This window comes from Pseudorasbora parva, chromosome 10 (genome assembly GCF_024679245.1).
Source record: "Pseudorasbora parva isolate DD20220531a chromosome 10, ASM2467924v1, whole genome shotgun sequence".
Lineage (NCBI taxonomy): Eukaryota > Metazoa > Chordata > Actinopteri > Cypriniformes > Gobionidae > Pseudorasbora > Pseudorasbora parva.
The window spans coordinates 26199805-26217070 of NC_090181.1; the positions used below are offsets into that span (position 1 = coordinate 26199805).

Sequence of the window (17266 nt, forward strand, 5' to 3'; positions counted from 1 at the left end):
TGTGATGTGGTTTTAATGACTTGTTTGATGATGTCATCCTTTGGGATCTGACAGGTGATGGCTAAGTGGCTCAGAAAACTTATGAAAATATTTATGTAGCAATTTAGTAAGGTTGAAATGCAAGACAAATATATTAAATTATTAAATTGAACATAAAAATACAAGTGTATTACTGCTACAGTAGAAGTACATTTGTGATCAAAATAACAATATATATAAAAACTAAATTAACTAAATTAACCCTTTGCCGGATGATTAATCTTTTATTTGACATATCTGAAGTGAGAATGTTTTCACAACTTGCAAGTATCTTAACACACACAGAAATGGATATCTGGATCATTTAATGTTACACTTTATTTTAAGGTGACGTTATATTGTACTTACTCAAATAAGTATTAATTATGTACTAGGGTTTGATACTTCATTTGTAATTATGCAAAATTGTACTGTTATTACTACAGTATGTGTAGTAACGTGTGACTATGTGACCTTAAAATAAATGGTTACCTCATTTAAAAACAGTAAATAGGAATGATGTTGAATCTTGAATGAACATAGGGAAACTTGATATTCAAACTTGTGATATTTTATAATATAGTCCTTCCATTTGTTTGTGTGTATATGGCAGATAAATGTGTGAGGAGACCTGGCCATGAGTGTGTGATGTGGCAAGCCTCTGCATGTCTTTAACTTGACTTTGAGCTTTAGTTGGTATTCTGAGTCTCTGTTGTTAAAATTAATAACGGGATTTGTCCAACCACCCGAGACAGGGAATGTGTCCTTCTCCTGGCCTTTCTCACTATGACCTTTAGTTTTACAGTTTAATTATAAGAAATTATTCAAGAACAAAAAAAGTACACCATCTACCGCATCTTCTGACCCATTTTAATAAAACAACATTTCTGAAAAACTAAAGCAGCCCTGAGAGGGTTGGTGAAATCACTGTGACATCACAAAATTTTGTTTTTACAATATTATTCTAAATTAGTTATCTATTATGGTCACTAATGGTTTACAGGATATGTAGGCTAACAATAGACCTATTGGTAAATGTTCTTGACAGTTTATTTTTTTATAATTATTATTATTATTATTATTATTATTATTATTATTATTATTATTATTATTATTATTATTAATATTATTGAAATGCAGACTTTTTTTTACCAGTATTCTAAATGGCTGGTTATTGTATTAATGGGACAATAACAATAATATATCACCTTTGCTTTTAGTTATGGATGTCTTCCTTTTTTTCTATCTTTTTTCTTTCTACTGGATATACCAAAGCATGAGCGAATGAATAGTGGCATCATTCTAAAACTCTAATCATAATTTAAATTATTTATAAGAATTAGCCTACTGTTAACCTTTGGGTTATATTGATAATAGCCTACCTCACATTGCGCTTAGCGTACAGTATACATTGAAAAAAAAAAACATTATTAAACACATTTTTATAGATTTAAACATCACAAATAACAAAAATAATAGTTTTTGTTTAAAATGTTGTTAAGATACTTTACTGTTCTCGAGGCGCCAAAATAAATTAAAAAAAAAAGAAGAAGAAAAAAACGAAAAAGAAAAAAAAGTTGCGCAAGACGAATTCAAACCGATGCGTTCAGAAAATGTCCAAAAATCTTTCTGGAAAAAAGCCTAACTGATTCTACCACAAACGAGTCAAATTTAATTTATTTTCCTACTCTTCATATAGCTATTTATTTCATTTTTGGCGTTTCTTAATCATGCCTGACTTTATCCGTTGTACGTAAATAGGCTATTTTATAGGTCTAGAGATATTTAACAATAAACAGGCAAAATAAATAGGCAAAATAAATAAATAAATAAATAAATAAATAAATAAATAAATGACAAGACAATATAAACAACAATGCTTGTCTAAAATGCCATGAATGACAAGTGGATCGAATGGAATCTCATGAGGAAATAGGTAACCAATCAGTAAAAACCCTACATTCTCTCTCTCTCTCTCTCTCTCTCTCTCTCTCTCTCTCTCTCTCTCTCTCTCTCTCTCTCTCTCTCTCTCTCTCTCTCTCTCTCTCTCTCTCTCTGATTCCCTCTGTGGAACCTCTCAATCGTTTCCCATGCTTTCCCTGTGATCTATCCACGACCTCTTCAACTATAGGAGAAAAAAACTGCTCACACGTCACTGGTGAAGGTGGATCATAACATGTGCCAATACCTATAAAGCTCGAGCGCGCGAGATGCACTGAAGACACATAGCTCGCCATAGAGAGACAGATTCTGGAAATTTCACTGGATATCTTCGGTATGATTTTACACTAGTGTGGAGGTGAGTAGCCTACACTGTCTGTCTCTGTTTCATCTGTAAGGTCACCCTTAGCTTTTTGATTAATATGATGTATTTTGAAATGATTGATTGCATGTTTTATAGCCACAGATCTGACAGAGAGGTTTTTTGTTACACCATGAAAAATAAGGCAGTGATTATTAAGTAGCCTATTACACTACTATATGCTATATTAGCTATATTATGGTATTTTTTTTAAAGTGTATGAGTTTTACTTACTCTGAAGTGTTTGGGATTCTATTTAATGAACAAATGTGTGCTCGTTTCCAAATTTCTCATAATGTCAAGTTCAGTTCTGATTTGCAGTCAATGAGAGCAGGGCTGTCCCAGGGGTTGCACCCCGAGAAAAGTTGGATAAACACGGATGAAAGACATGCCAGCGCATGCAACTTGTAAAACTGTTTGGAATAGTTGTCAGTTTCTTGTCATTCTCTGGGAAGTTTAAACGACTAGCAGGGTAGAAATCCTCTCTCCATTAAGCCCATATTAAATGTAGCCAAATGTAACCTCCTATTCATGTCCCACAGATATCCAAGGAGCGCGTAAAGGGACCTTGCGCGTCGCACAACTTTTGGAGGCGCTCCATCAAGTAGAAATCATCAACAGCACGCACAGACGCACGTGCGTTCTTTTCTTTCTTTTCCCCCGTTGGCTTTGATCATCGTTGGAGATGTTCGGGCATGACTGCGTCGTGTCCGCGCTGCTGGCGGCTGCCGGCGCCGCCTTACCGGTGCTGCTGTTGCTTGTGGTCTCGCGGCTGCTGTGGGAGTTCAGGTGGAGCATCACCCGGGATCGGACGTGTAAACTCCCACTTCCGCAGGGCTCCATGGGCTGGCCGCTGGTCGGAGAAACTTTCCACTGGCTTTTCCAGGTAGGGCTTCAACATATAAATACTCTGTTTCCTTCGATTCTGTTCGCGGTGTTTTATGATTTAGGCTATGCATTTCACACTCTGTACTCTCTAGAAAGTCACACTATGAATTATATATTATATTATGCCTAGCCTATTGCGTAGGCTAGCATATATATATATATATATATATATATATATATATATATATATATATATATATATATATATATATATATAATAATTTTCCTATTATTAAACGTTTTTGAAGTAGCTTGAAAACGATCAAAGAAAAACACGAAAGGCTACATAATTAATCGGCTACGTTTTAGGCTAAAACTTTATAAAAACATTTCCTTTCAGCAGGTTCGTCATTGTAAAATAATTTCTGTCAGTAATTTTCTTTTGAGTTTGTGTGTGTGTGTGTGTGTGTGTGTGTGTGTGTGTGTGTGTGTGTGTGTGTGTGTGTGTGTGTGTGTGTGTGTGTATCAAGGATGCGTTATACCCCGAGCATGTTGTTGCTATGGTTACCCCTCAAGCAAAGCCTATTTTTTAAACATTTAGCCCTCTAACTCACATTTAAACTTTTGTTGTCATTGAAACGATGTTTAAATTAAACGCGTTTGAAGCGTATAAAAATAACACATAGATTTTGTTAGTAGCCTATGTAAAATTATTAAACGGCAACGAAAGGGTCGACTCCGCAGCAAACAACATATTTTTTTCTTATATATTATCGTATTTTGCATTTTATGTTATTTCGCTAATTAGCCTATAGGCTGTTGCATTTCACTTATCAAGCAAAGGAGCTTTCCTCAAAGGCATTCGAGGCACATATGAGCGCTTGTTGGTATAATATACAAATACACATGGGGAATTATTCCCTGACATGTGTGAACAAGATCATGAGGGTGTAATTTAGTGCTGCCAAATCCGCGGTTTTCCCGCGGAATCGGTCTTTTAAGTGTTGCCTAGGGTTAATTTTTTTTTTTTTAATTATTTATCCATACGTAGGATTTCGGCACCACAACACCCCACAACACCCCTCATACAAATTGGCCATTGAGCTACGTTGTACATACCTGGCAACCCTGGTGTAATTTTAATGGGGGTAAAAACAAACATTATCACCTTAATTTTAATGATCATTTTTAGAAGATGCAAAATGTTTTTTTTAGAAGAAAACGTCACGTTCCATGTGGTCATGGAAAACCTTGAAATATCAGGAATTTTAAGAATTGGTATAAGTAGGCCTAGTCATGAAGATTAGTAAAAAAATATGGAAATTTCTATAGGCCTATCAGTTTAAATTGCTGTCAAATTATTAATTGCGAGTAATCACACCCAAAATAAATGTTTGTGCTTGCATATGTGTGTGTACTGATTTATAATCTATAAATACACACATTTATGCATATATTCAAGATTTCTTTTTATACATTTTTATAAGCCTACAACATATTATTTATATTTATATATATATATATATAGTATATTGGCTACTTGCAAATATTTCTTAAATATATACATGTATGTGTGTAATATATACATGTATGTGTGTGTATTTAAATGTACATAATAATTATACCCAGTACACATACATATATTATGTAAACACAAACTTTAATTTTGGGTGCGAATCACAAATAATCATTTGACAACCCTTAGTATAAATGTTTATATAAATGTTTGTAGTTAGACTGACCTCTATAAAATCCTTATAGTCACAAACAACTGGGAAAGTTTAAGAAATGAATTGGTCAAAAGTAGTGGGGACCTAGGGTGTTGCAGACCTCTAAAAGTGTTTTTCATAATGTTTTAACAGGGATCCGGCTTTCACATCTCTAGACGAGAGAAACATGGAAATGTTTTTAAAACTCACCTTTTGGGAAAACCCCTCGTCCGAGTGACCGGTGCAGAAAACATCCGTAAGATTCTGCTGGGTGAACACACGCTGGTGTGCACGCAGTGGCCCCAGAGCACACGCATCATCCTGGGGCCCAACACTCTAGTAAACTCAGTTGGTGACCTGCACAAGAGGAAAAGAAAGGTAAGCTGAATGTCCAAAATGCATGCACCTTCTCAAGCCTCAATAAAAAAGGAATATCATTGAAAAGTATTATGCGTAACCCATTTTTTACCAAACCTTAAAGGAAGTGTATGTAAGATTGTGGCCAAACCTGGTATTGCAAACACTTTCAAATGACTGTAGAGCAGCGTGTCCCCTCTCCCCTCCCCCATGACTCGAGGTTGCCAGATTGGCTGCAGGATCTGCAACTAGAGCAGATCTGGCAACCCGGATGCCCAAACACTACTGACTTCATGATTGGTCGATAGGTGGAGGGTGGTAGCCTGACAAGCCAGACCCACATCAAGATGTTTGGTCTGGAAATTCACCATTGACAGGGCTCAATCCGAGGGGCGGGATAAATGGTTGTCTTTCGAACTCTCTCTGCACGCGATAGGATAGTGCTACAACCAACCAGAGCAACGAAGGTGAAACAGAGCTTGTTGATAGATTAAACATTCACCGTATCCGGTTGGCAAAACTCCGAACACATCTTCCCTTTTTAAGAATGACTTCCGTGCCGTTCTTTGTTCTTTTCTCAGAGAAAAGCTTAACTCCAAGTCTTCCAGAGTCGCGGTCAAAGCTGATTCGAAAGACTGCCGTTCGCCAGTTTCTGTGTTTACTAGAAACACGCAAACGCAACTCGGCCGTCGTCATTATGGCCCCGCCCACCGACTCTATACACGATGTGATTGGCCCGGCAAGAGCTTAGAAGGGTATTGAGAGTTGCTAGACGACACTCGCGGGCAGATTAGATTTGCTGCCGCTAGGGTGCGTCTAGATTTCTAGGCTAGGAGGGCGGAGCTTCAGGCCAAAACACAACATGTCAACATCAACATCAGTTGAGGGCTGCAACAACAACTTTTAAATGACAATATCCTGGCCGGACTACTGTTGTCAGTTATATAAGTATTTGAAATTGAAATGATTTCTTAATATCTAATGACATATCAGGGCCATTTTATGATTAATTGAAATACATTTCTTTCATACAGTTCCTTTAAGTGTAGCCCATTTGTTACCAACCCTTAAAGGCCCACTGAAGTGCCTTGAAACGCGGCGCATTATTCAATGTGTTGACGTGATTTCCCTGAAACGGCTCCCGCTGTTAGCAGCTCCTCCCCTTTTTTGAAACAGCCAATAGCGTTTCGTTAATACACAGCTTGACTAGAGCGCAAGAGCGGCCCTTTCTCTGTTTGGTAAAGCCAGTTTCCTCTAACACTGTTTACCATCATAATCTCCTCCATATCGCTTTAAAATTTAGCATTCTGTGCAGAATTCAAATGGGTCCGATATGTTTGTTGTCTGCGTGGACTCGCGCATATGATCCGCGCTGCGCTCTCGTGTCTGTAGTCTAAATTTAGACCAGAGCAGTTGGGGTGTGTGCGCTGCTGCAGTGTATAAAACTAACGTGAAAACAGACTTTAATCGCCTCAAATGAAAGCATATTTACACTGAATCGTGATATGTGCCTTTCACCATGTAGAAATTAGTAAATGTGTGTTAACTGACCGATTTCAGCTTCAGCAGTGTAGGGGGCGGGCTTTAGATTCTAGAGCGCATTCTGATTGGACAGAAGATTTGACGAGAAAGTGAAGTCTGCGATGATGTCACCAAAATCTGAGATTCGTTTTAGTGGAAGTGGGGGACTGTACATTTTGAATGCTTATATCTCCTAAATGCAAATTTTGTCATATTTGGAACAGGCTTATTCATAACTTTAAGGCTAACACAATCATACTAAAATCTAAAAAACTTAAATTTTGATTTCAGTGGACCTTTAAGTGTAACCAATTTGTTGCTTTATTTCTCCTATAAATATACCTGTAAAGGTGAATTCTTTACTTATTGAATCTATTTTCTTTGAGACATTCCTGTTGCAATGAATAGTTTAATCAATATACATTGTTTTTATTGAGTCGTGCAGGGATGCCACATTTTTATAGACCAAAACCCGGAGACAAGTTAGCAGTTTAGCTCTTCTGGTTCCACCGTCCCAAAGTCAATAGGTTTTTTCAAATAGGAATTTTGGCTACAAGCCTGAAATGAGGTCTGTGGTGAACACAAGCTCACAATATTTTCATGTTTTATTCAAAAGACATAAAACACCCGTAATTCCCCACTCGTGATTTTTAAAGGCGGTTGCTAACAAATTGCTAAATGGGACTGTCAGGGACATTTAACAGCATCAAACCGATCAGGTAAACTTATTTACATACTAGTCCGCTCTCACCGCCTCATTGTGTTTATAATCACACTCTTGCAATCTATTCCTATCACACTTTCAGGGAAAATCGAGTGTGGTGGTAGTGTTAATAGCAGATTAGCTTTTTTTAAGGTGATTGTATTTAGGCTTCAGAATTCATAAAATTGGAGGTGCAAGCATCATAAACTTTTGTTGATCACAGAGCTTATAGGCTCTCTGTTGGGAACCAGTGTAATGCTAACGTTGGCCTACACAAATACATCATCACTGCAGCACTCTATTTGCTTCCTAGATCCTTGCAAAAGTGTTTAGCCGTGGAGCGCTGGAGGCCTATCTGATACGCCTTCAAGATGTCGTCAAGTCCGAAATTGCCAAGTGGTGCACCGTGACCGGGTCTGTGGATGTTTACGCCGCAGCCAAGTCACTCACCTTCCGCATCGCGGTGCAAGTCCTGCTCGGTCTGCACCTGGATGAGCAGCAAATCGCTTCTCTCTCTAAAACCTTTGAACAGCTCATGAACAACCTCTTTTCACTTCCTATTGACACCCCCATAAGCGGCCTGCGCAAGGTGAGAATGCCCTTCCTTCCTCAGGCCAATACTTAAAAATATGTAGGAACTGAATGAATGTCTAAATCTTGGCTATTTGCTAAATCTTTTATGAATGTGGGCTGCAGGGAATAAGGGCCCGTGAGATTCTGCACTCTGCCATGGAGAAGATCATAGAGGAGAAACTGAAAAAGCAGCAATCCAGCGATTACTGTGACGCTTTTGACTATATGCTGAGTAGTGCAAAGGAAGATGACTACGAACTCACAATGCAAGAACTCAAGGTAAAAACTAGAAGGCCAGATCTTGTGTGTTATCTTTGTACTATACCCACCCTTGTGAAAAAGAAGTGCACTTAAAGGGATTTGACACAACCGTAAGACCGCCATTCATCTTCAGAACACAAATTAAGGTATTTTTGTTGAAATCCGATGGCTCAGAAAGGCTTTCATTGACACCAATGTCATTTCCTCAAGACCCATAAAAGGCACAAAGACGTCGTTACAAAGGCCATCTCACCACAGTGATTCTATAATAATTTTATGAAGCGACGAGAATAGTTTTTGTGCGCAAAACCCCCCGAAATAAAGACATAGTTATGGGCCGATTTGAAACTGCTCCATTGGGCTGTGATTATGAGGTGTGTTTCAACCGAACCAGGAAAGACATCAATTGGGCAGACCTACAACCAATCAGAGCAACGAAGCGATGCATTATGCTAGTTGTCAAATGTCAACAGCATAGGTCAACAGAGCTCAACTGCACTGTGTTGCCAAGTCCGCGTTTTTTTCCCCGCGGGTTGTTTTCCATATCCGCGGGTTGAAGTGACTATTATGTGATATATAGACCCATGAGTGCGAATTTTAGAAGGCAACCATGCAAAAATAACACACATTTTACCATTTTTTCCCGAAGAACCCACCCAACAAGCTATTGTTTAGGGCTAGTAGTTGGCGCGTTTTGTTGTGAAAACTTGGCAACCCGGTCTGCACGCATGCTGAAATAAATGATCTTTGCCGGTGTTGTAAAAAAAATAAAAAGAATTCAAGGATACACAGAGCATTTACCAACATGATCATCATTTCAGAGAAAAATAGTGAAGGTGAATGCATATACAAACAAGCTCTCCGTTTAGGATTTGAACAAACATAATCCAAGCCCCTTTGATGATGTGCATATTACATTACTGTTGTTCATCTATTCATCATCGTCTAAAGCCCGCCCTGATGATTTCATTGGTCCAAACAGTTTCTGTTCAGGCATAATAACTCCTCTATAGATCGAGTCCAGACCGAACCGCCTGAGCTCAAATGTTGTGGGCGGGGCTGAGTTCGGCTGGCATCCAGGCTACTAAAGCGCATGTAAAGCATCACATATATTGAAGTTTTACTTTTCATATAATCAAGTATGTGAAGTACTTGATTATAATTTTAACTGTAGTGCGTTATTTGATATTACATTTAAAGTTAAAACATCGTAAATGCACTAAATGCATCTTCATCTTTACAAACGTGTAATTACAAACATATTTAAATACATACACACATTTCAATAGAAATTACACTATAGGTTCTGCAGTATACTTAAATCTTATTTCAAAGACAAAATAATGAATTATGAAATTACATATACTTAAATCCTGCTTAAGTGGGTCAAAACACTTTTTAAGTTCAGCTAATTGCATTTAATATAAATTAAAATATAATGCATTTTCATTTAATTGCAATTAAAATGCAATTAGGTGTCCAAAACATTTTTAAATTCAGTTTGCACTTAAGCGTATACTTTTAAAATTATTTTAAATTTAAAATATATTAAAATATAATAATTAATTAAGTACTGTTTTCTAAAAATATCCTTTTTTAAATTAATATATATATATTTTTTATATATATATATTTTTTTTTAATTTATTTTATTTATTAAAATGCATTACAGGAAACGGCGGTAGAGTTAATCTTCGCTGCCCACTCCACTACTGCCAGCGCATCAACCTCCCTCATCCTGCAGCTTCTGCGTCATCCAGACGTGAGCAGGTGTGCCAGAGCAGAGTTAGAGAGCGAGGGCTTGATCAGCGACTCGCACGGACCCTGTCGCTCGTATTGCCACGGGAACATCACCAGTAAGGAAAGCGATGCTGCTGAGAAGAGTACCAGCGAGTGGAGATCAACGACGAATAAAACTCTGTGTTGTGAAGCAGGGGACAAGGAAGAGGGATGTCGCTCACGGACCCATGTCCCTTACTTAAGTTTGGAGAAACTGAGTCAACTTTCTTACCTGGATTGTGTGGTCAAAGAGGTGCTTCGGTTCCTTCCACCAGTGTCTGGGGGATACAGGACAGTTCTGCAAACATTTGAACTGAACGTGAGTGTTTTTTGTTTTGTTTACATTTGACCAAAATAAGTACTACTCAGGGGTGTTTCCTCCAAGGAGGTAAAGGGAGGCAGTGCCTAAATTGGATGAGAAAATAAAGGCTTGCCTCCCCTGAGCCCATTGACTTTTAACAGACCCCCTAAGGCATGCACTGGGTTTGGTGGTAGGTAAATGAGAGCAAATTTTGTGCTAGGATTGGACATGACTAGTTATGATCGCAAAATATCCAGTAATGTCTCATTAGATACCATTTGGATTCTTATTTGATTCCATTGGGACTAGTTCCGAATGATGAAAGAAATACCATTAGGATCGCATGATAGTCACTTCAAAAACATGTGCATCTAAAACTAAAATGGTGTATAAAAAGTTGAATAATTAACTGATAATTTGTATTTATTTATTTATTTAGGTCATAGAAGGTTCTATAAGGCAATGTGCTCTGTCTAATGTAATCATTTCTATATTGTGCATCTTCAGGGTTATCAGATCCCGAAGGGCTGGAGCGTCATGTACAGCATTCGTGACACGCACGAGACCGCAGAAGCGTATCAGAACCCGGAGCTTTTTGACCCAGACCGATTCTGTGCAGACAAAGACAATATCAAAACCGACCGCTTCAGTTACGTGCCTTTCGGAGGCGGCGTGAGGAGATGCATCGGGAGGGAGCTTGCTTTGATTGTGCTGAAGACTCTTACGGTGGAGCTGCTCGCCACGGCAGATTGCACTCTGGCGACGGAAACGTATCCAAGGATGCAGACGGTGCCAATCGTGCATCCGGTCAATGGATTGCACGTGTTTTTTAACTACAGAACCCACGGGATCGAGAGAAACCGGAGGGAGTCCACGCATATATAGTTGAAACACATCAATTAGACACTGCACCATAAACGCACAAACGTCAAACTGCCTTTGGGAATCATTTACAGTCATATGCAGTTTCCTTCCTGATGTTTATGTAAAGCAAAACATCTGGAAATCTGTTGAAATGATGGACCTGACACAGTCATATAATGCAAAGTCTTGAACTGTTGTTTGAAAAGGGTAATATCCACTAGAATGCATGAAAAAGTTATTTAACCTTGTGTAAAATACATACAAAAAGCCATTTTGATGTGCATGAGATCTAGTTAGGAGGGTGAAAAAACTATAGAAATGCATTTAAATTCATTCTTTCATCTCAGCGTTGTGTGACATATATATTTTTTTTTTTAATGAAATGAAGTAGGAACAAATAAGCTCTAATATGTATTCAAGTGAATAGAGATAGCTCACTAAAAAGAAAAAATATTAAGCCACTTTCTAATTTCTAGGCCACTGTACTAATAAAATGACTAGTTGTCTATACAGTACATGCTGTCGCTGTTGCGACTCTGTATTCTAGTACTTACAGAAGTTATATATTACTTTAAACTACATTAAATAGGGGACTAATGCATAGTTATTTGTGTTTATCATGAATGTAAGCTGTGAAAAATGATCTTTGCGCTGTGAACTGGGGGATCAGTTTAAGTACAGGGAAGGAGAAAACAAGCAGCACTTTTTCTCCAAATTAGGAGTATATGTGTATTCTCTTGTTGTGTCAATACTTGTGTGTAATTTGTAGTTCCTGTGCTAATGTTTGTCTTGTTCAGTAGTTGATTGTTAATTTTATATCTTTTATGATATCTATTTTGAAATGTGCATATGGAGCTCTGCTGATTTTTCTGTTTAATAAAGAGATTTGATGTGTTTATTTGGACTTTGTTCGGCGTGAGCATTGTGTTTGGGTTCAGAAATACTTTTTTAATACACAAATACACACATTAATGAACATTTAAAATAAGATCATTTAAGTTCAAAGGTATACACTTAATTGAACAAAAGTGACAGTAAATATATTTACATTGTTACAAAAGATTTCTATTTCAAATAAATCAATGAATGATTTGTAAGTGGCAAAATGACTTAAACGGTAAGACTGGTAAGGTTACAATCAGCCATCTTAACTAATCGACCGGTGAAGAGTTTCCAAAATTCATATTCCATAGTATCTTTAAGCTACATAAATCCATTCAGGCATGAACCTCGGCAGCTACAGGTAACATCTGAAATGCCGTCCTGGGTCACTAAAGACCCAAGGTACGCGTTTAAGGGTTAATATAAAAAATAGACTAGAAGGAAAAATAAAGATGATGAGTAAATAAACACAAAATTGTTAAAGCTTGGACACTTTACTATCCCATGAGGCCACAGTAGAGGATTTGTGAATGGCGCAACTGACGCGGGTAGGTCACATGATAATGCATTAACTTTTAGTGGTCCAAGAACCTACTTAAGAGAGTATGTAAATATGGATGCAGCCATAGTCCAAACAAAGGTTAATGGTTTGGCACAGTCAACCGCTTTTGGTAAATGCTGGAAACATATTCTGTCATCAGGTATGGTATTTTAAACTTTTAAAGACATTTTACCATTTTCTGTTGAAGTAAAATTACACTTGTGCTAACATTAAAGATTTTCTTAATAGCATTTTTAATTAGGAAAAGTACAATTACTATATTATAAAATGTATAATAGCCTACATTATATACATCATACAATTAAAACATTGTTATAGTGTGAATCATATTAATAATAATAATTTGTTTCTGCTCTGCTGAAGAAGTCATCGTTAACAGATAACTTTCTTTTTTTTTCTTTTTTTTCTAACAATCAAATTCCTATTGAAATCCACACGGTATCATCCTATTTCCCTCTTTATTGTTCCATTATGCCCTTGGGGCAGGATCACAGTTCAGCTGAACTTCTGAACCGGATTACTTCTTGTGTATGTGTGTATAAATAATGTCACACCTTCACTCATCAGACTGCCAGCGGGATAAACAACATGATTTGTAAGTGGCAAAATTACTTAAACGGTAAGACTGGTAAGGTTACAATCAGCCATCTTAACTAATCGACCGGTGAAGAGTTTCCAAAATTCATATTCCAAAGTATCTTTAAGCTACATAAATCCATTCAGGCATGAACCTCAGCAGCTACAGGTAACATCTGAAGTGTTTGGGGATCTGTCATTGTGGAAGCTGTATGTGATGTGTCATGACCTCTTTTGGCAGCATCAGTATGTGTTGGAATGCAGAAACAGCAGCTGGTGTCTACACTGTAATTACCCTAAAGAACAAATGCTTCCTGACCCAAACACACACCTTACCTACATGTACTCACACCACCCCTATGTAGTCAGAGTTCACAAAAGAGCAAAGGTGAGTGTACACGATTAGATAGATAGATAGATAGATAGATAGATAGATAGATAGATAGATAGATAGATAGATAGATAGATAGATAGATAGATAGATAGATAGATAGATAGATAGATAGATAGATAGATAGATAGATAGATAGATAGATAGATAGATAGATAGATAGATAGATAGATAGATAGATAGATAGATAGATAGATAGATAGATAGATAGATAGATAGATAGATAGATAGATAGATAGATAGATGATAGATAGTATCAAAAGTGCAGAACTTTCTCATGAAAATATCAGCAGTGCACTGATTCTGAACTCACTCTTTCACTCTCAAAGCATTCCATTATAATGGAAATGTGTCTCATGACAAATTCAGCCCTCACAAGAATGAGGATATCACCTAAATATGACTTCTGCAGATCCTTTTGTTCTTTGTAACATAATCCATCTCACCTTAGGTGCACATGTTATTGCCTACTGTACTTCCCTATGGGGAATATTCATTCATGACGAAAATATGAGGGGAAATATCCCGCTGATGATGAGACTTGCTGTTGACCCAAGTTGACTGAATCTGAGTTATACATAAATTCTCCTCAAAAGCCTTGGGTGAATCACAGCGCACGGCAGCGCTGCATTTTTTAAAGTCATTCATCAGACACAGAAGTTGGGTGGGGTTTCAGGGTTCAATAACAGGGTGACTGACATGCTTTAATAAAAAAAGAATCAGCTCAATGATAATGCTGCACCCACTGTCAGCACATGTGCATAAGCTTTTGATTCGGCAAAAATGCTTATGAATGAATGGGTTCAGCTCGACTGAGTATCTACAACCTTCAGGGAGGATTTGAAGGAGTTTCATGGGTAAGTGCACTTTTAGTGGGATTACAAACACAGTACAGTACAAATCTGTCATCAGATGTGGCCATCAGTGACACTGTCACAACTTATAAGTAATAAAGAAACTTTTCGAATGTCATTCAGCTGTTCAGACTATAACGTGTTCCACTGAATGCATTAAGTCAATCCCTTAATTTCCATTCAACATCTACCAATACCGTTTCCATTTAAAGCAATGCTTTTATAGACATTTAAAGTCGGAATGAAGCAGCATTTACAATATATTTCACTACCGTAATGTGATGTATGGGAGATGGGATATTTAAAGGGAACTGATTTGGGAGGTGATTCAAATAAAGAGGGCTTTTATTAAATTTAGCTGCCTGAATGTACACCTAATCTGAAAAGACATTTCACATGAAAACAAGAGGCACATCATGGATCATCTAAAACGAAAAATAATAGGGGTTCCCAACTTTTTTTGTCCTGAACCCCATGATCAGGAGTGTCCAATCTTCCTCGAGGGCCACTTTCCAGCAGAATTTAGCTACAACCTGCTCCAGCACACCTTCTTGGAAGTTTCTCGTGAACAAGTAGCAGGTTCAGCTGTTTAATTAGGGTTGGTGATCAATTTTTCACCTCTGACCTAGGCTGTGTCCGAAATCGCACACTCCTTTAAGTAGGTTATTGTGAATAAGTACTTACATTACAATCACTAAAACATATGTTCTTTATAGTTTGTATGTGTTTATGAATGTAATTTTGGATGTACTATGTTCGCCAAGCTGTCATTATCACGTGACCTACCAGCGCCAGTTCCATCGCTTCATCAATCATAAATTCTCTCCTGTGGCCTCATGGATAGTAAAGTGTACATTGTATTTACATTGAATCTTGCTGAATAAGTAAGTGAACATTTTGTCCTCAAAGTTGATGTTTTAAAAGCAGGAAAAATGGGCAAGTGTAAGGGTTTGAGCGAGTTTGACAAGAACCAAATTGTGATGGTTTGACGACTGGGTCAGAGCATCTCTAAAACTGCAACTCTTGTGGGATGTCCCGGTCTGCAGGTTAGTGTCCATCAAAAGTGGTCCAAGGAAGGAACACCGAGGTGGCGACAGGGTAATGTACGGCCAAAGATCATTGATGCATGTGGGGAGCAAAGGCTGGTCTGTGTGCTCCGATCAACAGATAAAGCTCAAATTACTCAAGAAGTTAATGCTGGTTCTGGTAGAAAGGTGTCAGAATACACAGTGTATCACAGTTTTGTGTGTTTATGGGGCTCCATAGCCGTAGGTCAGTCAGGGTGCTTATAATGACCCCTGTCCAAATCCGAAAGTGGCAAGAATGGTTTGAGGAGCACACGTTTGAGGTGTTGACTTTCCCAGGGGAAATCTGGGAAATTTCCCAGATTTCAATCCAGTCAAGTATCTGTGGTATGTGCTGAACCAGCAAGTCCAATCCACGGAGGCCCCACCTCGCAACTTACAGGAATGAAAGGATCTGCTGCTAATATCTTGGTGCCAGATACCACAGCACACTTTCAGGAGTCAAGAGCAGTCCATGCCTCGACGGGTCAGGACTGTTGTTGGCAAAGGTAAACAGTAACTAAGTACATTTACTTAAGTGCTGTACTTAAGTACACTTTTTGAGTATCTGTACTTTTCTTGAGTATTATTTTTTCTGGAAACTTATGACTTTAACTTCACTACATTTGAAAGACAGATATCGTACTTTTTACTCCACTACATTTCTATCAAGGTCCTCGGAGTCGAAAGTCGTTTCTGTAGCAGCTCTGAAAGTCGGTGGATGATTTTTTCCTTCTTTAAAAGGTTTTTTGTTGTCGTTGTTGCAGACAGTCTATCAGGAATCACTCTTATAGGGTCATTATACATTTCCCCAAATTTTTAACACTGATCAGTTCATAGCAAAATGGAAGTAGACGGATCTTAGGCACAAGTGTGTGCACCCATAGCCATTCTTTGAAAGTATGTTTCAGTTTTAAAAAAATATCGATTAGTTTAGTTGGCATACACTAGGTGCATGTCTTATAAAATATACAAAAATATTAACTTCTGGGAGAAAGAGAAGAGTAAAAGGAGAATATTAGATGTGTATCAGTGTATTGGATCCGTGCATTCGGCCTTAAAGTGACAGCAGCTTTGTAAAGAGCTTTGTAACTTTTATACAAGTATTTACTTGAGTTTAAGTTAGTCGTATGCTAGTATGTCAGATGGAGCATCACTGACTGGCTTAAACCATGATGACAGTGTGCATTTATACAACAATAATAAAATAATACATTGGCATAAAAAAAGAAAATTTACTTTTGATACTTAAGTTCTTTTGAAAACAAATACTTCTTTTACTTAAGTAAAAATCTGTTTTTACAACTTTCACTTGAAGCGGAGTAATATTTGACCAGTAGTACTTTTACTTTTACTCAAGTAATAGAGCTGTGTACTTTGCCCACCTCTGTTGGTAGTAAATGGGGACCAACACAATATTAGGACGATACTACACTTCAGATACTACACTTCAGGCAGATCCATAGACCACAATGCAACACAATTGTGACATCACAACAGCAACGTGCAGTGCTCACACTACCACAAGTGATCAAAGGCTTAGGGTGTTCTATTTAAACAATTAAATTCTATTTAAAGTGTTTCCGTCAGTAGGGACTCGTGCAACGTAAACAATGACGTACGAGTGAACGAGACAAAGGGGAATTTAGCGAGGGAAGGGCATAAAAAAGTGGACTTAAATGCAGCTGTAACAAAGGTTTGTTGGAGGCGGAAACAGCCAA

General features: G+C 37.7%; 1 protein-coding gene across 1 annotated transcript; it reads left to right on the forward strand.

Moving 5' to 3' along the window:
- Nucleotides 1-2199: 2199 nt before the first annotated feature.
- On the forward strand, nt 2200-12010 carry cyp26c1 (cytochrome P450, family 26, subfamily C, polypeptide 1). The gene is made up of 7 exons (XM_067454638.1): nt 2200-2317; nt 2863-3206; nt 5011-5235; nt 7752-8027; nt 8135-8290; nt 9945-10370; nt 10860-12010. Exons 2-7 carry the CDS (start codon nt 3006-3008, stop codon nt 11235-11237), a joined length of 1662 nt encoding a protein of 553 aa, XP_067310739.1. The 5' UTR covers nt 2200-2317; nt 2863-3005; the 3' UTR covers nt 11238-12010.
- The last annotated feature ends 5256 nt before the right edge of the window (nt 12011-17266 follow it).